We start from the raw sequence: 22,457 nt of genomic DNA on the forward strand, positions 1-22,457 counted from the left end.
ATATGCAGGTTTGGCATAAGGTATGACCATATCTAGTCATTAGAGGCATTTGTAAACATTGTAGCAAAAATTTATTTTAAAACGAATTCAACGACGTTCCACGTAATATGAATTTGATCTTTTATACTGTATAAAAGTGCATATGTATAGTCATAGGAGTAGTTTTTAATTTTCAAAACAAAAAATTGACCATCAAATTGAAAATATAAGTTTGGATAAATGAGGAGTATTAATTAATTTGGTAAAGGTTAATTACCCCAATTCGGAATTTGGCATTCATTACTTTCCCAATTCTCTTAAACCCTAATTTCATCTCAATTCGTCAATTACCCAGGTACTTTTCTTCAACTTTGCTTTTCATTGTATTTTATTGTTACTAATTCATCTGGATTTAATCTTGCTGTGATTAGTACCCTTTTCATTTCTGGGGAATTAGTTAGGGTTTTGTTTAAATGCAAGGACACAACACTTAATTCATTTTTATTTCTTGATTTAATATGTCGATTGTTTCATAGTTTTAGAAATCTATTTGTTTTTGTTATAATTGTCAATTTGTGGATTCCTCAATAAATTTCTTAAAATGATTGATGATGAATCTATGTTTTTTTTTTGGTTTCTTGATTTAATTTTGTTTTGATTGTCAATTTGAGGAGTATAATGAGCTATCATGCATTCATGATTTAGATGGGTCGAGTTGTTTCAATTTGCTGCCGAGTTTAGATGATTAGTAGTCCTGACTCCTGAGTTCCCCTTTGAAAAATGAGGAAAGAGGATCAACATTGATCCTTCATCCTTCTCTCAATGAAAATCGATTTAGTTGTCCTGTAGTCGTATTGATGCTCGATAAAAGGCGTTGAATGAAGATATTTCTTTTGTTATTGCGTTTGGTAGCCTCTTTGGTTTCTCTGGCTGCACTCACATGAAGCTTGTTTTGGGTTGATATTATTGTTATGCCAGCCAATTTCTTGTTCAAATGAAGTAGAAGATTGTCATTATTATAATCTTGATTTCCTATGTATGCATCTGTTGTTCTGTTCTATTGATCTTTATTATATGTACTTTACGGTTGTTGTCTTGTTATGGTCTAATTTGAGCGTTTTTGCCGCTCAATCTAATTGTGATTAATTATTTTTAGGCATTGAACGTTAATTAATGGATTCTGAACCAAAAAGCCTACAAAAGAGACCCTTTATACAGAAAGGAAGTTACAAGAAGGAAGTCGTGGAACAAGTTGACAGAATAAGTGATTTGCCAGATCATGTAATTGCTCAGATACTTTCTTTCCTCGAAACAGAAGAAGCAGTTAAAACTAGCGTTTTGTCTTCAAGGTGGAGGTATCTTTGGAAAGGCATAACTCGTATTAGTTTGCGTGGTGCTAATGCTGATCCTGATAAATTTTCAAATTTTGTAGAGCATGTGCTTCAGAATTGCAGTTCTACAAACTTCCAAGCATTTGACCTTGCGTGTCCTAGTGCTATAGACTTATCTCGTCTAAATGCATGGATTGGCTGTGTATTAAACCACAAATTGGAAAAATTACAATTATGGATCAACAAATACTTTTATGAGTTACCAGAACGCCCCTTAGCACAATTCATTATTTCTTGCAACATTAGTAACTCTCAAACTTAAATCATGTTTTGATATTCATATACCAGAGTCAGTTGTTTGTTTCCTTTTCTCAAGTTACTTGATATTGATGTTATATTCCCTGATCTTATTGGTGTTGTAAACCAACTCTTGTCTTGCTGCCCAGTGCTAGAAGAACTGGATTTATTAGGCTACTTGGATTCCCCGAAATTGCTAAAAATTGATGTTTCTAGTTCTACCTTAAGAAAATTGAGCTTGGGGCTGAAATATGAGGGAGGCTCATGTGGAAATGAGTTTACTATTACTCTCAATACACCCAATCTTGAACGCCTCTCCATAGAAGATGACTCATTATCTCGGTATGTGCTGAAAAATTTAGTACGGGTCTATACTGTTGAAATCAATTATTGTGCCTTCAGTCTTACTATTTTGGTTCCTGAACATGTTAACCGCGTCCTTGAACTGTTAAAGGGAGTTGCTGCTGCGGAAAACTTGATATTGAAGTGGAATTCTTTAGGTGTAAGTTTCTTCTCTTCATTATATCCTCAAGACTCTTTATGGTATCTAGACATCTAGTGCTTAATGGTTATATTAATATATTCTAAACTTAGTTCTTGTTTGTTACAAAATATATTTGGTTTTATGATATTTGTATGCTGTTTTTCAATTGAATTACATCCTTCAAATTATATTTACTCTCTATGAAGGTTCTCGGATCAACTCTCAGATATACCTGGCCAACATTTCCAAATTTAAAAACGCTGATTATGCATTTAAGTCCTTTCTCGGGTTGGACCTGCTTTTCAAAAGTTCTCCATAGCGCCCCTTGCTTGGAGGTTCTTATTTTGGATTTGGTGAGTGGCAGCGTCTCGAGTATGATTCATAAAAATAATAATTAAAAAAAAAAACTCCATATCTTATTAATTGCTATCTCTTACAATTTTCAGGAGGATATAAATGATAAAATATATCAGTGGTCTCCGCCAGACATCGTCCCTAATTGTCTGTTGGAACACCTCAAGGAAATTGGAATCCTTTGTTTCGAAGGAAATGAAGACGAGTTACAAGTAGTAGAGTATTTGCTGAACAATGCCCAAGTTTTAGAGTTTATGTGGATTGGCTTTGGTTTGAATGACATGAATGTTGAAGTTTTACAGAAGTTATTGGCGTTCACTAGAGCCTCCAAGACTTGTGATGTTCAGATCTATAAACGCCTCACATATGAAGTTGACTCACTTGATAGGATTTCCATATGGGGAGTTTGAGATTGTTTGGCTAATTGTTGTTTATGTTGATTAGTGTGACGAACTTCATTTTCATGCTATCTTGTCGATCTTGTTATAAATATATAGCTAAATATCTTTAATTCCATATTGAAATACATTATAAAAATTACATATTTGGTAAATAGTGTTAGCAATCTTAGCATACGTCAAAGTTAAATCAAATTAGGCATTTAGGCCTTCATATTAGAATATTAGATCATAAAAAATAAGGTGAATTGTTTCGGAAATTGTGAGGCTTTTTTCTTTTTTTTTTTTTTTTTTTTTTTTTTTTTTGACATAAGCTTAAGCAAATTACATATAATTATTAAAGGACGAAAGACTATTGCAAGCTGTATTGGCTAAGTCATGAGCTTTCTGGACCAATTCCCGTGGGACCTTATGGATGCAGCACCAATCAAAGCATGTACTCGTCTGTCGAATTCGGTCTGCCGTCCAACGAAGACCAATATCACTTACCTGTGGATTCCTCAGTAGTAGAATCATAGACGTTGAGTCCGTGTATATAGTTACCGCTGTCAAAGACTTTGCTGTTGCCCAATGTAAACCTTGTAGGCAAGCGTTCATCTCCGTCTGTAGAGCAGATTGGGCCAAACCGCTGCTAGCTCCCCCCTGTAGAGCAGATTGGGCCAAACCGCTGCTAGCTCCCCCCTGCTGCTGACCCCGATCCCTCGGATCACTACTCTGAGGGCACCAGCCCATCCCTGATCTATGAGTTTGCTTATGCCAAGATCCATCAATCAGAATAACCGCTGGGGTCACATTCATTCCATCATTGCAAAGTACAACACGCATAAATCCAGGCGGGTAGTCCTCGGCCATCTCTGGCGGGTGCAAAGATCTTAGACTCATCTCTAGTTTGCTAGAAAACAAACCCTGCTGTGAGGCTTTTTTCTAAACCAAGAAAACGAAAGGAAAAACAAAGTTTACAAAATGTAGAATCATGTATTGCTCACAAAGCGTAATTCACCCAATGAATGGGACTCACTATGAAAATTGTAACCAATCACAACAATGATTAAACAGTACGAAATTTATTATACAACTTTTTTACAAAAAGTTAAAAATCAAAAGGCAAACGAATAACATTAACCAGGTTTTTCATAAGTATTCGCCTCTCTGAAGTCTGCGATGGCACTTTTTATCATCTCACCCGCGTGAGGTTGCACAAACAAGTGAGTATTATCAAGGACATGTATTATGAATTTCTGGTTTGCTGGCAATGAAGCATTCATATTGATAATAAACTGCGCCATGGGTATGTCGCTAAAAGATGGAAAACAAGGAGAGAAATATATAAAGACTAGACCTTCCGAGTAATGAAAAAATCAGATATTTCCATGAGTGCATGGTAACTAATGATCAGAAAATCAAACATATTTCAGAAACTTTTTTCTCGGTCAACAGGCGCAGAAATTACAGCCAGTTTTATAAATTTTATAACACAAATTAGACTTACAGAGGAAGCTATTTAATGGCAAGATTGTGTGCTATTTGTATCCACCAGAATGAAATTGTTTTCAGGCAAACTAATGTGAACCCAGTCGTCATATACAAGGCAACTGAAGAGTGGGTGTCAGTCAATGAGAAAGCAATGGTTTTGTAGGCAGCTGAAGAGTGGGTGTTGACGGAGTGGATTGAGCTATTGAAGTCCTCACTGGAGCAAATTGAAATTCGTAAGTTGGATACAGGATAAAGTAAGGACTTCAATAGTTCAATCCACTCCGTGTAGTGGAAGTGAATGCTATATGGAAGCAAAGTCAGCCAAAACTTATTCCAGCAGGACTGGTATTGATTGGTCTACAATCTATAAGATCAGTCACAAGACACAAATGGCCAACTTAGTTATGATGCAGTGATTCAAGTTTTTTGTAGCTCTGCCTTACACTGTGTGGCATTGGCTACTTTTGTTTTGATCAAGGAACTGATACACAAGGGCTTACAAAAGGTCAACAATCTTATTGAAATGGCCTAAACAGTGCAGGATAAGAATTGCCTCCATTTTCATTTCAATATGGAGAAAAAGAAAACCCTGTGATATAGGCATATAGCATACAAGTATATCTTAGTGCCGTTAGTGGTATTATTTGATCTAGCTATGATCCTAGATAAAGTGTAGCAGCCAGGGCCCATAAAATAGAAAAAGAAAAGTTAATACACGGGTACTTAATTATGCAATGTGTTTTGTCATGCATGTGCGCACGCACACACACAAATTACAATTCGATGACAGAAATTATGATACACAAGCAAGTCATTGTATCATACCAGGAAATGAAGAGTCCTTTGGTGGCATTCACCATGATAAAATAAAAACTCCACAATCTTCACCTGCACCTGAAGTATAGACAATTTAAAGGAGTCAAATGGGAAAGCTCTGGTCCAGCTAATAAATTATCTTAATGACATACGACAAACCATTAATCCAACAGCAAGAGAGACAGACAGTCAAACAACTCGAGTTTTAACAAAGCCGAAGGAGGAGTCTCAAAACTTTTCATAGATACAAGAGGAAAACAGGAGGAAAGCTAATTACGGCTCTATTTTGTTCAGACAGACGGGATCTAGGAAAAAGAGTTCAAACACACATCACAGGTTCTTCCTAGCATTACATTCAAACACAAGTATGTTAAGGGAGAGTGAACTAACAGATCAACTCCATCAAGCAGTTTATCAGCCCAGAAACACAGGCAAATCAAATTAGCTACAAACCTGTACAGCAAAAAACCCTAATGAATCTGAGAATGTGTTGGCACATAAAGGTTCCATGTGCGAGAATGGTAACCTGTGCAAAATTTCTATGGAATTAATAGCCAGCCCCAGTAGTGAAATCGATGCATAGAAACCTATGACAAGGGGTTGGCTGAAGTTGAGAAAAGATATTGAAGGGGAGATATAAAAAAGGCAAAAGGTGATAGTCACTGAAGTGTTAAAACCTTAAAATAATTAAAGTGCTCAACAAATAAGATCTACAATAGGTGCCTTTTACTTTAAAACTACCTCTCAGTCAGGGAGCTAGATTAAGGAATAGAACTAACACTATAACCTCTAATGAAGGCATAAGATGTGTTGCTCCAAATTCTTTATCAAGGAAGCATTAATAGGCCAATGATCACCACTTAACTCCTTAGGCTACTCGTAGACTAACAATGTTGCATAAAACATGTTTTTTAATCTACAAGGAGATTAGCGACATGTTTTACATGACATTGTTAGCCTACAGGTAGCCTAAGGAGTTAAGTTGAGATCATTGACCAATAAAATGCTTCCATGCTAAATTAATTCGATAAGCAATGTGTCTTATAGCTAAACAGCTAGAAATGCCCCAAAATGAATAGGCCAGACTAAAGTTAGAAGCTTTACTTGTGTTTTAGATATGTTACTTGCAACAAATCGATTGTATATAATCTAGTGAATCCACTCTTATAATCACTTTTACACAAAAATTAAAAAATATCATTCGGGTTCTAAAATACTCCGTACTCCATCATTCTAGTTTCTTGAAGTCCATGCTTTGTAACTCTCTCCACTATATGAACAGCTTACTCTCGTCTATTTGCCCTCATTATATAATCAAATGCAACTCTAAATTCAGTAATTGAGTACAGCCTAAACAGCTTACTCTCGTCTTTTTTTCCCTCATTATATAATCAAATGCAACTCTAAATTCAGTAATTTTTTTTTTTTTTCGCAATTCTCTAAATTCAGTCTCTTTTTTTTTTTTTTTTTTCGCAATTCTCTAAGTTCAGTAATTGAGTACAGCCTAAGTGAAGAAAACAAATCAATTGAAACTAATTATCAAAATTGATCTTTAGTAAGGTAAATGTAACATTAACTAGATTGAATCAAACTCGCTGAGAGAGCTACAAATATTCGACAAACATCAAATTTCCAACAGACAATCAATTAAAATATATATGTCGTTTAATTTGAATTCCATCAACAAAGCATAATAGCTCAATAATTCACCTTAGAAGAACCCTAATTTGAATTAGATTAACGATTAACACTAGATTGCGAAATTGATATTCTATGATTAAAAAGAAAATTACCTTAAAAAGCTGCTTCGATGGAAGACAGAAAGCTCAGAAGCTTTTGAATGGAGAATTCAGAGAGAGGGGAAGGGATGCAGCCAGGCACTGGCACTGGCACTGGCACGGCAAGAAACTTTAAAGGAGAAAAATGCTGAGTAATTTTATAGACCTGGGGTTATTTTTAAAGATGGGCAAGGGCCTACCTTTGGAGGTGTGCTCATGGACCTCATGCGGTCATGCCATTGTGTGTCGTGCACAAGGCTGAACAAGTCGTGCGTAGGGCGAGCCAAAAAAAAAAAAAAAAAAAAAAAAAAGAAGGTGAATCTTTATATACTCCAAATTTGGTAAATTGGTTACAAAAGATGAGGTGACTTGTCTTGCTTGTGTTCTATGTTACATAGACTCGGATAATCATGTCCGATATGGGTACGTGTCCAAATGTTTAACTTGACTATTTTGTGAAAAGATTTCATGATTTTGAACTAAAAGTGAAGTGTCCAAGTGTTGTACTCATGTTCGATTACTATGGGTCTGAAATGAGTAGTTGAGATGAAATGAAGAGTCCATGTAACAGAGCTTATGTCAACTTTGAAAATAATGGTCATGCACAACTTATGGGCTTGTGGCTAACTAGTGTGCTCTCATACACGTGTTTGTGACATGTTACCTTCGAGTTGAGTTATTTTCTTACTGTGTCCAATCAACTTTTATGTCGACTTAGTCCGACCCATGCCCATCACTAAGAGTATTATTGACCCATCTAGTTTTTGGTCTAAGGAACTCGAATTTGGAAAAACTCAGGACTCAACTTAAATTCGATTAAAGTCTTACAAGCCGAACCCAAGCAACCCTGAATACCCACACTACTTGGATCATTAACAACCCAACACCCCTGGTTTCAAAAAAAAAAAAAAAAACAACCCAACACCCCTAGTAAACATGTAAAATAAATGGGACCCAAATTGATTACATGTCAAAAAAGAAACACCTATGTGTCAAATTACAACAAAAAAAAAATATATACAGTATATATACTTTTCTCTCTCCTCACTCTTTCAGTTTTCCATATCAGAGAGAGGGCGCTAGTTTGGCACTCTCACAAAAAATCTGAGGGTTCCTTCATTCCTTTCTTTCTTCAACCTTTTTATACTTACCGTTACCTACTCAAACTCACCTTCCTTCTTTTCTTAGTTTCTTCTTTCCTCCATTTTCTCTCTCCTCATTTTTCAAATTTTTCTGGTACAATTTTACACCTAAATTATGATGACTCCTGAATGTTTCTCTCTCACAAACCCTAACCCTAATTTGGGTGGAATTTCATTGAAGAATAAGCTCTCTTCTTCATCAATGGCGTCCTTTTCGTTTGCTCCGCCTACGTCGTCGTTTTCTGTGCGATTTGAATCAATTCATCGTCGTCGAAGAGCGTTGCTGGTTGCTGGTATGGCAGCGTCGCCGAAGGGGTTAACTGGATTCTGCTTACCGAGTCGATATCGGCAGAAGAACCTTTCCGTTGTTTTTGCTGCTTCTCACGAAGAATCTGTGAGTTTATGTATTTTTTTTTAGCGTTTTATTGAATTGTAATGTCTGGAATTTTGAGTGTTTTTGTTGTGTTTATTGTATTGTTTCAACTTTATTGGTATGATTATTGTACTGTTTGGAGAATTTGATTGTACAAAATGGAGGGTTTTTGATTGAGAGAAAATTAAAATTGGTTGAAAGAAATGCAGTTTTGATGAATTTGTACTACTGTGAGTAATGTGAATGGAAAATGTAGGTCAGTTGATTAATCAATTCATGTCTATAGATATATTTTTGGATTATAGGGTACTGGAGAAATCAGGTGAATTGAATATTTGGATGATAATTAAATTCTTATGTCTATTGAAGAATTGGGTCCCCGACTCTGCGCTAGTAAGGTTGCTTAGAGCTTGATCATTTCCAGAGGTGTTTAACAGTTGCTCTCGACTTCCCCACACCCCTAGTAAAAAAAAACAAAATGTGAATCAAATGAGTTCATAGTTGGGATTCTCTCTCGCATGCCCTGTTTCTGAAGGGAAGAGGTAGGCAGGATGTTGATAGTAACATTTGATGTACTTCGTATTTGATATTCATGCTAGGACCCAAAAGGGTGGTTACGACCTAGAGATGATAGATTTTTGCATCCACTTATTGGTGCGTGTAATCTTCATGAGCCTCTAGTGAAATCATTTTGCTATCAAACGTGGCAACGTCTTCTGAGAACTTAAAAGGTGAAGGTCGATGAAGCAAATGAGCAGCTAATTGGAGCCGAAATGGGTGGTTTTAAATTGATCATTTTCTCCTCCTGATCATTGCTGTTGTATAACTTGAAAAATGCCAAATTTAAGATGGCTTTAGTGCCAGTTTATTGCGTAGAAAGCCACATTATATCATTCATATGATCATTTTGATATATTTTATTGGAAAGAGTACATAGTTCTTAGCTGATCTAGCTAAATATTAATCTTTGTTCCTGTAGTTGGTTTTTGTAGGGCTTTTTTTAATTATTATTTTTACGTAGAATGTCTATCTACATATTGTCTTAATGCTATTACTATTTTGTGAATAGTGCAACTTATGTGCAGTTAATGCACTGTAATATACTATTTTCTTCTCTATGCTGCAAGGTGTCCTCAAAAAAATATATTTGAGGAAATCCATCTCAATTATTTATGTTTCCACTTGCTGTGCATCCAGCTTGTGATTTTGTATTCCAATTTAAGCTCTTCTTACCTGTGTTGTATTGTGAAAGTTACGATGTCACCATGTCATTATTGCCTTTCTTTTGGCAACTATGTTGGTTGAGATGTCATGGTAGAACATGATGCACATCAGCTCTCTTCTTTTTTTTTGGTGTCCTTTATTTAGATATATACTTTAATTTTGCAAGAACTTGATCCTTTCTATTGACATCTCATATTTTATTGAATGCTTTTGAACTCTAAAGTCCTCAGAAGCGGAAATTGATACGGAGAAGGATGATATTAACAAAGGTGGTAAAGCGTCTCAGGAAGCTTGGGAACAAGCTTTAGCATCTTTTAAAGAGCAAGCCTTAAAGCTACAAAGTGTTTCACAAGAAGCATATGAAGTATATATGAAAAAGGCAGTTGTTACGCTGAAGGACACTGCCGATAAATTGAAGATTCAAGCTGATCAAGCAAGGCAGGATTTAAGTGTAATGACAGTAGAGTTGAGTGAAGAGGGTAGACAATATCTTGCTACAGCAGCAGAGAACTCCCCGGAACCTGTGAAGGATGTAGTGGAGACCTTTGCTTCTGCTCGTGATCTAGATGATGTATCTAAAGTCCGTGATTTCTATATAGGGATACCATATGGTATGACATACTTGGATGTTCAAATAAAGCAGATTTCTAACAATAGAGTTAATTTACTCTGATGACATTATTATGTCTAGGATGTGCATGCTGTCAATAATATTTTATGTATCCAAGTTTAAATTTTTTTTTAATTTGGTCTCAAGATTATACGTCAGGAATATGATTGTTGTCAATCATATTTATGCAACAAAGTTTTTCAATTTCGTCATTTGTTCTCATAATCCTGGATTGTTTGGAACTTTCATAGTCCAATGACTCCAATGCATGTTTTCTTCTCCTTGCATTAGTTCAATTTTTTGATTTACTGTATAATTCATTCTTGCCTTGAATGGTCTCTCATATAACTTTTAAATTTGCAGGGACAATTCTGTCTGCTGGTGGCTTCCTTAACTTTATGATAACTGGAAGCCTTTCTTCCATTAGGTTTGGTGTGATCCTTGGGGGTATTCTTTTGGCATTGAGCGTATCAAGTCTAAGATCATGGAGGAAAGGGGAGTTTAGTGATACGACTTTGAAAGGACAGGCAGGTTAGTATCTGGTTGGCATATTATATATGTCTATGTGACAATATGTAAATTTTTGGATTTTAACACCGGTTCAGTCTTGCACTTGCCTTTGAAATTCTGTGGATACTTCACTTTTTTTTTAAATAGTTTTGCCTTTGTTTGTAGTCTTTACCCCCTACTCCAAACAAGGGGATTAGATGGAAAGGCAAATTAAACTGCTCATATAGTCATATGTTGTGCCTATAGTTGATCTGAACAATCAAATCATCAAAACTAAGTTTGTTATATCAATATCATGGCAGAAGCTATTAAATTTCAATTGCCAAACTATTCACCAAACTGCTGTTGACTGCATTGACCTCTTGAGGATGCAGCAAGCAGCTGCACAATGCACACTCTCAGGCACAGCTCACCTGACTATGTTGCAACTGATTCTTTCTTTTATTGATTTGGTACTTGCAATCTTTAGAGCTAATGTGGTCTGTAAAGTGAAGAAGCCAAACATTTTTATGAAGTGACTTGTTAGTTTGCAAGGCAGGCATGTAGTTTAGGTAGCTGTAGCAATTAGCAAAAAATCTAGCTCTGTACAGGCAGGCGATAAATATGTAAATAGAATTGTAATTAATTGTATTATTAGGTCAAAATATCTTACAATAATAATACTGTATATAAATGCTTTAGTTTGACATGGAAATGCATTCTTCTAACTTCTAATGTAAGATATAAGTTTTTGCTTTGTTTGTTGACTGGCTCAAGCCTGCTAATAATAGATTAATTTTCCATATAATTATCCTTATCACCTCCATAATGATTCCACTTGATTTCTAAACATGTTAATTTTTGGTTATGCAGCAATTACTAGCATTCTATTTTTAAGGGACGCGCGCCTGGTGTTTGAGGTAGGATTGGTGTTTTTTTTACTTGTTGTGCCTATCTATTGGTCCACTTGCACATTCTACATCCTTCAAAAATTGTTTCTGAAATCTGTAACCTTTTATTGCAGGGGTTGACATTTTTTGGACTTCTGAAAACGATCATCAGGTTTCTATCTTACCACTGCTTTTTTTGTGTTTCCTTTTTTCTGTCTGCAATATTTGTTTTCATTTTTGTGCTTGCAGCTCATCCCCTCCCTCCCTTCCCCCCCCCCCCCCCCCTCTTCTTCTATCTCCTTGTTTTGGTTGCGTTTATGTGCTTCTTCGAAGCTGAACATCACTTGCAACAGTTGATAGCTCACATTATATCTCATCATATACTCTTTCCTAGAAAATATTGTCCCTTAATATATCAAAATCAATAATTATACGGAGTAATCCATATAATGATTTGCAATGTGGATTGATGTGGTCTGACAAATTTGTGAAGTTTATTTACAGTGCCCATCATTATCAAATTATACACCTGTTTGTTTGAAACCATTTTCAATGATAGTGTATTTTGAATTGGCATATGACAGCTAAATCTGGACTGAGGTAAAAGTAAACGGAACTGGTGGTCAAACCATGTATCTTTTCTGCATGAATTAGTACTTATCTTTATTTCAGGATATACAAGAAAATAGTTTTATTTTCAGCCTGTAGTGCCATTCCATTTTGCTCTTTCTTAATTTTGATGTGTATTCTTGTCCATGTTTGAGTAATGATGTTTATTATTGGCCGAGGGAGTGCTTTCAACTTCTAACTGTCCTATATGCTTTAGCAATTAGTTTCTGAATGTTGATTTGTATTCACAATTTTGTGTATGACTACTATTTTCATCATCGATTCTGATTTTGGATGCATCTTTGTACAGTGGGGCAGTTGCAGCTTTCTTCGTATATAGGATTACCTATGACAGGAGGCAACCAAATATTGATGGGGAGGCAACCAGTTAAAGCGTAGATTAGAACCTACTGTTTTTTTCCATCAAACAACCACCAGATGACACGTGATGCTAACGCAGATCTCAGAGTTCAATTGAGGTTGAGGATGCTCAGTTGTGTGCAAGATCTTGGAAGTTTCAATCAACTATAGAAGCCAGTCCATAATTTTAAAAAATTTGTTGTATTTTACCCTTTCTGTGTCCCGATTTAAATTTGTTCAAAACGCAGGTCTCTTAGCATGTTATAATAATCAGGTGTGTTGGCCTTTGCTGGCACATGAAGTTGCTTGCTGTTGCCCAACCTTTTGTCTATGCACAGCATCAGAAGTTTATAAAGCAAGTTTCTAGTAGACCTAGAATTTATTATTAATTGTGAATGTGGGAGAGGATTGTTGGCCGTCTTTTTGTTGAGGGTTCAAGTTGGAATAATTGTTTGAACATGATCATTTTCAAAGCAGGTGTTAATTTCTGACATAAATTGCGGTGATGTTTTTGGAAAAAAAATACTGTGTACAAATTTTATGTGCAAATTGGAAATGAGAAAACTCTGGGAAATAAGGTGACACTGGATTGATTATAGCATGACTGCATGAGTGCCTGGTACTGTTCATTAAACCATAAGCTAGCTTGACTATTCCTCTCAAGAGTAGCAACTGAGTTCCCATTAGAATTTTGTGACAATGATTACAATAAAACGATTGTATACTTCTTCCGGTCTTGACATGTTTCTTTTATTGCATTTGTCATCATGCAAATCCCATGATTAATAATTCTAATTATCAATAAGTAAAAATTACAAATTATAAAAAGTTGATATTGTTAAAAGAAAAACTACATTGAGATTCAAAAAAGATTTCATATTGTTTTATCATAACTATGTATTGTAACAAGTAGAGTTTGTGAATAGTAATGATTATTGAAAGTGTCAACTAAAACAATGAAGAAAGTATTACTCCCTCCGTCCCTTATTGATAGTCCTTTATGGGCAAATTTCACGGGAATTAATAAGAATAAATATGTAGTAGTAAAAGTACATTGAAAAGATAAATTTAGATTGAGTATGCAAAAAAGTATAGAGAGAGTCATTAAAGTACATAGAAAAACAAAATTTACATGAGAAATTTAAATTTGCACAAATATTGTTGCAAATTGGAAGGAATTTGGTAATTTAATGGTGGTTGGGAAAAGCAAATGTAATGAACATTTTGGGACTAAAGTTTAGCCAAAAGGGACTATCTTAGCCAAAAGGAGTATATTTTTTGGGAGACAAGTAAACAGCAAACTGTTAGGTTGAGCAAACACGGTCAATTAAACAATTTACGTACTCTAGTAATCATATTAATTGTAATAATGTGTATTACAATCTTTCATTTTATAGGGTTCAATGTGCGAGAGTTAATGTTCATATAGTGTTTGGTGATTTTGATAGAGATTATGTTAATTTATGCACACATATACTGTATTAGGTTGAGATTGTTATTAATCTTTAATCCTATCATCCCACGGGCCACAGCCAAAGATCGAAGTTATTTAATTTTGGGAGGGAATGCAAAGTTAAACGAGACCCGAGTCCACCTGGCCAACAATAGCTGCGAAGGAAACATCAAATAGATATGGCGCTCATGGTAAACCAGTTCACAACTGGTAATGCTACTTCCTTTGGATGGACGTTGTTAGGCCATGACCTCCAACAGAAACAATCCCAACAAATTCTCCAAATGTATATGCAGCATTTAATCGTGTCCAATCCAAGATAAGCGATATTTTTTTACTGTAGGATAAGTAATCTGCTTCTGAAAATGGATGGAAATCAAAACTCCATCGCTTATTGACGATTCTATATATACAAGCAGGATTATTTATAGCAGGATACTTCATCAGACAGCCAGATCTACAGTAAAAGTCCAGCATACCAAAAAAATATGCAGCCTTTTATGAACAGATACTTGGCCTAGGGGAAATCCTCTTTTTGCCCAACTCAAGATAAGAGTAATGACGCATTGAGGGCAAAGATACAACAATTTTTTGATCAATCTCCAGTTAGCCCATGTCATTGGTGCCAACCTTTAGCGTTGAGCTCGAGTTCTCAGTTCTCTTCCCCAAGTATATGAGTGGTAATCTCGACTTGATTATCGAGAGGCATATACTGAGCCATGATTGCACGTATCTCTGAATCCATGTACCTCCGGATCCTGTACTTGTAAAATGCAAATCCACCCAGTCCAACTGTTCCCAAAGCCAGAATAAACATCCAAGCAAAGCCCCAACCAGACCCTCCATTACCATTACCTGCATATACAATTGGCAGAAAAAAGAATAAGGGCAGCATTAAGAGAGCAGTACCAAAATCTAAGGATTTTCTCAGTATCACTACCAGTTTTCAACATTGTATAAGAAATACTGAACTAGTAATTCTAATATTCTATTTTACTTATGCTATTTATGATGTACATTTCCAAAACATTATTTTAGGTTTTTGCAAAGAGCTGAAAAGCCAAAACTCACTAATATAACTAACATACTCCCGAAGATTTCAAAGTTATCAAGAAGTTTACACAGCGCAACAAATACTAAACGTTAGGTAACACCAAGCAGGCAAGCAAACTAACTTGTTTCTTAGCTAACCCCTAGTAAATTGACAAAACCATCCTTAGAATTAGCGAAGTAAAGATTGATGCGGGGTAAGAGGAGAAATAAGAAACTCACCTTTTGATGATTTCATTAGTTGGTGACTAATTAACAGGTTAGTAATCTAGCCTTATTGATATATAATACTCTACAAAGCACAATTGCTCAGGGGCACAATTGAGAATTGAATTAAGATCCCACAAACACTCCTTCACTATTTATACTTTTTTTTTGAAAGATTCACTATTTATACTTTGAGTATGCATGCCACAAGATTTACTACGAGAGTTTTGCATGCTAATGCTTCTGTGTTGCAAAACCCTTAAGGACTAGGGGAGAGAGAAGAAAGGACAAAACATCTAAAGACCAGAGAGGAATTTCACAGGTGACTCACCTATGCACGTATCATGTTCATGCATGTACAGCAAACCGTTGCTGCAGCTGCATTCATAGCTTCCCCAAGTGTTCTTGCATTTGCATTCTGGACATTGGCAGGCTACTTTTTCCTTGCACTCATCCACATCTGGATTAAAAAAAAAAGAAAAAAAAAAAAAAAAAAAAAAACACAGAAGAGTCAGAAAAGATTCACTTCAAATGAAGCAATAGGTTTCACTATGCTTTGGCTTCAGAAAGTATGAACACAGATAAAATACACAATAAACTGTTACTTTTTTAAAAATGAAAATAGCGTCTTATAATTACAGTATTAGGCTACTTGGTACCACCCCCTTACACCTGGCTGGATGGAAAATTTTCAAAGGGATCGGAGTAATGTTGACGTTGATTTTAATTTATAGAGGAAGAGTTGGGGAAAAATATTCTGTGAGAGCAGTCGGCCCACAAGGTGTACATAATTTTTTTCTTACTACTGTATATAATAGGGTAGCATGTCAAAAATCCAAAAAAGAACTCTGCTACTAGCCAAAAACTTCCATGCATAACAATATCCAGTCCAACCGTCACATCAAGTTATTGCTTAACAATTCATTAATGTAGGGAAGAATGAAAAATGGTCTGCAAGGATTTTCTGTTCCACTCATTCTTATGAAAATCTGACAATACTTCCAGAACATCACAACTATTAGACATTTAAACAGCAAGCCTTGTCTTAGCCACTCCAAACTCACACAAACCAAACTTAGCCTTAGCAAGAGAGAAAGCAAATCGCATCAAGTTCATTTAGCAATAGGGACAATTTGATCAAGCAAAAATAACAATGGAAAAAAGTACCTTCACAGTGAATACCATCTCCCTTGAACCCAGGAGGACATTTACATCCATGAGTGTGTTCATCCTGAACATGCAAAAGATGTATAATTTGAATCAGAAAGAAAATATAGAAATCAATCTCATTATTAACAAGATCTTCTGTGTTAATTCATTATTCATGTGCGTCTTAGCGCAATAATCCTGCAATAACCAGAGAGTTGGAACTTGGAAGAGCTTACCACACAAGCAGAATATGTCCTGCCACCACGAGTATCCTTCCAACATCCTCCATTGTTGATTTGACAGTGTAAATGTCCGGATGCTGAAAAACAAAAGGTATTAATAACAGATATGAGTGCTACATTCCACATAGTAGACTACTGCCTATGTCAAAAAGCAACGTGCAACACCTAAAGGCTACAGGTTATTCCTATTCCCAATCCTGACACTGCTAAGTGGAAAGCAACAACCAGGAGCAGATGCTAGGAGCTAAGGCAAACAAGCACATCCGAGTCTTTTCCCCTATCAACATGCTCTCTCAGTCCCTATATTTTATTCATATATGCATTTGGCAGTTTACACGGAGATTAACAGTAGCGATGAAATAAGATAGGTTGAAAGTGGATTGATAAAGAAACATTGACGTGATGGAGAAATGAGGGTAAAATGATATTATTTTTTTAATTTTTTTTTTGGTTTTAAAAAAAGGAAAATTCTCAACGGATGCCCTTTATTTTAGTAATTATGTTTGGTTGCCAAAAAGATATAGAAGTGTATGAAATAGTCTTGTGTTACTGTTTCATGTTTAATATAGCAATAATGAAGCTTTGGCGAATAATTTCTCAATTACTGCAAACAATGGTTAACTAAGGGTTGGTAATGGTAACTACCCAAATGCCCATACAGCAGTTTCCACCCACCCAACAACTATGTTTGGATAGCCATAGTGGAAGAATGGGAACAAGTGGAAGGAGAGAGAAAAGAAAGGGAGGTAACGGGAGAGAAGATGCGAGCTTTCATGTTCTTTACGAATCTTTCCAACATTGGAAGGGTTTGGTTTTTTAAAAGTGAGGAAATTGGATCCCTACAATTCCCTTTCCTCTCCTCTCTCCCAAGTCATATCTAAACAACGGAGAATGAATCCCTCACTCTGTCTTCCTTCCCTTTTCCTCCAAATTACCCTATCCAAACACACCTACCCAAAAATAACTCAGCATCTCCCTCCCTCTCTAATCATTTATCTCTCTTTCAAAAATCTTGCAATTTATCTCTCATAATGTCAAAAAAATTTACCCAATAATCAAATGCAAATTCACCCACAAAATTTGGAGCTCGCAAATACTGGTAGAGTTAAGGCTACTGCATTTTGGTGAAAAGATTTTTTTGGGGGATATCTCCAGAAAATTATTGTCAGGCACATCAACAATGAGATTTTATGTCAAATCATTTTCAACCATGGTCAACTCAAAATCAGCCTATGCTCCAATTAAATAATAAGCTAACATATAACAGTTCATTAGTGTCACATTATACTCTGTATATAATACAAGTAACAACGAGTACCACTGAGATTTCAGCTTCCAAAAAAGAGACACTTAAAAAATTCCAAAACTTTATGGTTGTTGAATTTTAACCCAAAAAGGAAAGTGTGAAATAAATTCAGGCTCTCCCTCAAATATGCCTAAGATATATAATATATCAATATATAATTACCTTCACAATGAACATAACCATCACCAACAAACTTGACTCCTTGCACCGTAGGACATTCACAGACTCTGCCTCGAAAAGTATCCTGAGCAATAGAGATGTATAAGATATAAATTCATAATCACTACCCTGATGACTAACCTTCTCTTATATTTATATAATCTTTCAACAGTCACAGTAAACTAGAGTTGTTGTGCTTACCCTGCATGCCGTAAGATTGGAAGTCTTGTCCTGCCAGCATCCACCATTATTCTCTAAGCATTGATTGGTTTCAACATCTGTTAACATATAGTTCACAACCATCATCAAGCAATTAAACAGACCTTCAACAGGTGGCTTCAAGGTAAATTGTCTTTCCCCTTAGGCTAAACCACACACATCCCCCTGCCAGGGAAATAGATTTTCTGGAACATAGTGTTTTATTGTTTCATCAATTTTTAGTTCAGGATACTATCATTAGCATTTTGAAACAAACAGTAGCTCCACATAAATAGCCAGCCAACTGGTAAAAAATAAAGGGGGTATCCAGTGTCTTTTATACGTAATGCTACTGCTGACCTGGGGTTAAACATAGTGAAGGTTCGGTGGTCTCTTCAAAACCAGCACAAATAGCCTTGAGAACAGCATTCTTCACCAATTTACCTGAAAATATCGAAAAGTTGATGCATCCATATAATTTGGACATTTACAACCAGAAATTAAATCAAACATCAATATATCATCTTTAAACCTCTGTACTGTCTGTTGTTTACTACAAGAGTTGGCAATATTGTCACATCTCCCCGAGCACCATGACCAATCTGAAACAAATTTAATGAAGGGCTAGGCTTAGGACCAAGATATAAACCGCACTTCAATGGGGGGAAAAACAGAAAGAAAAAAAAAACGGATGTCTCATCAAATAAATAAATGTTCATATACCTGTGCCTCCTGTTCTGCCTTAAGGACAGGATTTTCCACATCAGCCTCAGGGTCTCCAATACATTTGTCTACTTTCTTGACGTCAACACCTATACAGCACATAGAAGATAAATTAACAGAATAATCTTTCCAGGAGAAAGCAGAAGGGAAAGGGGGGAAATAAAACCACGTCAGTTCTAACAGTAAGTATAAAGGATAGTAGACATGTAAATGAAATCAGGAACAATACAATTAAATCATCAAATAATGGCAATTCAGAAATATAAGAAATTTACAGGTCATCTCAGGCACTGGCTTCTTAGGAGCTGCAACATAATCATATAACCTCTAGCTTGTAAAAGTGGAGTAAAGGGCATAGCAAGGCATAAAAATCAGCCAACAACAAATCTAGTGACAAAAAAAATCCCGTAGCAATTTGTAATATGAGCTACTTAATAAGTTAATATGGAGTAGTACATTGGACCATGTGGCACACTAGTCATAAAAATATCCTCTTTCCTAACTCAATGTTCAATTCAACAAAATTTATATGCTGAGAATGATGACAGAGCTCTGTAGAAATTGTTTAAAACTAAACAAAATGATTCATTTGTACAGCCCTCTTATACTTGGAAAATTTGGATATGTTCATATTCTGAAAAGCATTGTAGGTTGACAACATTATGGTGTCAAGTTTTTGAACTATGCAAGAAACGTCAATCTAAAAACCACAACATTATGGTGGTCCAAATTAACTTAACCTCCTTTTTCCCTTTACTACAATCAAAGAATCATAGAATTCTAAAAAACAACAATGAAATAAGGTAGATTGGGAAATGTCAATGAATAAGTTAACAAGGACACAAAATAAGGACTTTCATCCTGAAAAAGGAAGCAAGAGAATAGTATTGGGACAGAAAGGGTACTGATTTATATTAACACCTAGAGGATTTGAGTCAACTAATAAGTAGTAAAACAAAATATATCAAAAAATTGAATATTTATGAAGTTTTAACGAACTGAGAAAGACTAGTAAGATACAAGGATTGACCTTCTATAACTTACCAAGAGATTTGATTACTTGATCTGCACACTCTTTTGTGTACTTCTTTTGTTTCATAGGGCAACGGATTGCAAAATCAGAAACATAGTCCCACCAAAGCCACGGCTTTCCATTTTCCTTAGCTACCTTAAACAAGCAAGCTTGGCGCAGGTTCTGAAGTACAACATCCTTACCATCATAACCTACTGTGAAATCTTGCTCAGGGTCTGGAGCACAATACCGCCCATGATTGATGCACTGCGAAGTGCATTGCTTGCTCAAGATAAAAGCTTCAGGGCAATACCATGTAATATAGCAAGGTGTAAATTGAGTATAACCAGCTTTTTCAAGTATCTGAGCAGCGCCTTTGAAATTTTTTACAAAATCAATCTGAGCATCACACTTTGGCCCACATTCATCATTACTATTAGTCCAAAACTCATATTCAACTCGATCATCAGGATGTGGGACTGTCTCCCTCCAGTCAAGGTTGATTTTCACAATCTCGCCTTTTGATAAAGACTTCTTCAGCTTATCTCCAAATGTCTTGCTAATGAGGGCTGAAGGAATGGTGATATTCCGGACATAATCTTCCTCAGATGTGCCTTCTTCAGGGGTGTCCATAGTAATCAAAGGCTCAATTCTATCATCAGCGACAAGTACAGCCGCAGCACCAGCATTCTGTGCATGCCATGACTTCAAGGTGAAAAAACATTCTGCAAAGACCAAGAAACTTGACAGTTAGAAAACAACTCAATAAAAAGTCACACAGTGAACAAAACAAGCTTAGAAAAGGATAATCCAGATACTTTAATCTTACATTAAATCAGAATGCCGGTGACATTAAAAAAAAAAAAGCTTCACATAAAGCCTCACATTCATCGTACACTCGATCAAGTTTGAGAAGTAGTTAGTGCTACATTTCTTAGTTCAATCAAATCACATATAAACATGAAGCAACCGCCTTCAAGGACTATTAACAGGCATCAACATTTGAAAACAACCCGTCTTACGGAAACGAATAAAAGATGGCTTCAGCATTATAAAGGATTACAAATATACAAAGGACAAAGGCTAGGTCTGTCCAAGTCATAGTTTCATCCAACATGCATAAAGATATAACCAAGAAAGACCAAATCCAGCATCATCTATGATCTATCCTAGATACTGTCATATTCATAAACATTAATACATATAATTTAATAACACTAGATTAGTTTATTAATAAATAAATAGGATAAGGGAATATTTAAAGACCGCAGTCGAAAATAAACTGAGTTTAGCATCCAAACAAACATACAAATCACATTTATCACACATAACATAATCTAACATCACATGCAAATCAAAATTCTCAAATAAATCATAACCACCAAACCAAGATACAATTTTTAAAACATAAAATGGAGAAATCACTAATCATAATTAACAGAAAGAAGACAAACTTACCCCCACGTTCAACAAGGAGAAAAACAGGCAATCCACCAGGCTTAGGTTTGAAGGTAATTTCATCATCAGAAAATGGCTTACAACCCTTTTGATTAGATTTTGGAAAAACCACAATTCCACCCATTGCACCTCCATATTGTGGGACCCCAAAATTCCCAATTGCACATTCATAAATACCCTTCAGATTACTTGGAGATGTCACTTTTAAACTGTTTTTCTCCACCACAAATCTCCCTAAACAAGAATTAATCATGATTAGGAAGCTAATTATCACCAAATGCTCTGTGTTTTTCTTCATCTTTCTTCCCATAAATTTTCTTCCTTTTTTGAGGATCTGGTTGAAAAATTAAACACCCAGATCAAAAAATAGGGAATTTTGTAGTGTTTGAGGAAAACCCAGAAATTAATTTGAAGATTTAAAGTGTAATCTAAGTGTGATAATCTAGTTTATAGGATCATTAAAAAAAAAATTTAAGGGAGTTCCTTAAATTTGTTTCCAGAATTGGAATTTAATTGAAATTGTTGCGTACTTGCGTACAAAAGGGATAATTGTATTGATTTTTGATGGTTTGAAAAGGAAAAAAAAAATGAAAAGAAAAGAAAAGAAGTAGTTTTTGTTTGTACTGTAGGTGTTAAGAAACTAGAAGATGATGAAGTAAATCAAAATCCAATTCGAAAAAAAAGGAAAACAAAGTCTGATGTGGAGTTTCTTTTCAAGTTTTGTTTCTTTTATTTTTAGCCTTTTATTTCCTGGAGTGTAGGAAACGGTTGCTCGGTTGTTCCTACAAACTAGAGTAACTTGAAAGTTATCGAAAATTAGTGTTTGTATAATTGTATTAGAGAACTTTGGGCCCTACGGCTATGGCTATGGCTATGTTCAATTCGACTTTTTA

At 35.5% G+C, this 22,457-nt stretch overlaps 3 protein-coding genes and 1 long non-coding RNA gene across 5 annotated transcripts; 2 read left to right on the top strand and 2 right to left on the bottom strand.

Moving 5' to 3' along the window:
* Positions 1-1,152: 1,152 nt before the first annotated feature.
* On the top strand, positions 1,153-2,855 carry LOC145571415 (F-box protein At4g22280-like). The gene is made up of 4 exons (XM_081630449.1): positions 1,153-1,512; positions 1,687-1,949; positions 2,010-2,109; positions 2,538-2,855. The coding sequence occupies exons 1-4, from the start codon at positions 1,153-1,155 to the stop codon at positions 2,853-2,855; spliced, it is 1,041 nt and encodes a 346-aa protein (XP_081486575.1).
* Positions 2,856-3,028: 173 nt separating this feature from the next.
* LOC145570659 (uncharacterized) lies at positions 3,029-7,109 on the bottom strand. Its single transcript, XR_014096547.1, has 3 exons — positions 6,926-7,109; positions 5,142-5,210; positions 3,029-3,767 (listed from the first exon to the last, which is right to left on the bottom strand). It is a non-coding gene; the product is annotated as an uncharacterized LOC145570659 (long non-coding RNA).
* Positions 7,110-7,971: 862 nt separating this feature from the next.
* LOC145572685 (protein FATTY ACID EXPORT 3, chloroplastic-like) lies at positions 7,972-13,055 on the top strand. Its single transcript, XM_081631656.1, has 6 exons — positions 7,972-8,446; positions 9,873-10,260; positions 10,623-10,790; positions 11,622-11,668; positions 11,773-11,810; positions 12,558-13,055. The coding sequence occupies exons 1-6, from the start codon at positions 8,168-8,170 to the stop codon at positions 12,637-12,639; spliced, it is 1,002 nt and encodes a 333-aa protein (XP_081487782.1). The 5' UTR covers positions 7,972-8,167; the 3' UTR covers positions 12,640-13,055.
* A 1,296-nt stretch (positions 13,056-14,351) lies between these two features.
* Positions 14,352-22,377, bottom strand: LOC145570660 (vacuolar-sorting receptor 1-like). 2 transcript variants are annotated; one of them, XM_081629796.1, is made up of 11 exons: positions 21,565-22,371; positions 20,139-20,831; positions 19,095-19,183; positions 18,904-18,973; positions 18,732-18,815; positions 18,375-18,451; positions 18,177-18,258; positions 16,703-16,785; positions 16,485-16,548; positions 15,649-15,777; positions 14,352-14,915 (listed from the first exon to the last, which is right to left on the bottom strand). In XM_081629796.1, exons 1-11 carry the CDS (start codon positions 21,872-21,874, stop codon positions 14,713-14,715), a joined length of 1,884 nt encoding a protein of 627 aa, XP_081485922.1. In that variant the 5' UTR covers positions 21,875-22,371; the 3' UTR covers positions 14,352-14,712. The 2 variants fall into 2 exon arrangements, with proteins under 2 accessions (XP_081485922.1, XP_081485923.1); XM_081629797.1 differs by lacking the exon at positions 15,649-15,777 and having other exon boundaries at positions 21,565-22,377.
* Positions 22,378-22,457: the final 80 nt, after the last annotated feature.

The sequence above is a fragment of the Chenopodium album genome, chromosome 12 (assembly GCF_948465745.1).
Source record: "Chenopodium album chromosome 12, dcCheAlbu1.1, whole genome shotgun sequence".
NCBI classification, from domain to species: domain Eukaryota; kingdom Viridiplantae; phylum Streptophyta; class Magnoliopsida; order Caryophyllales; family Amaranthaceae; genus Chenopodium; species Chenopodium album.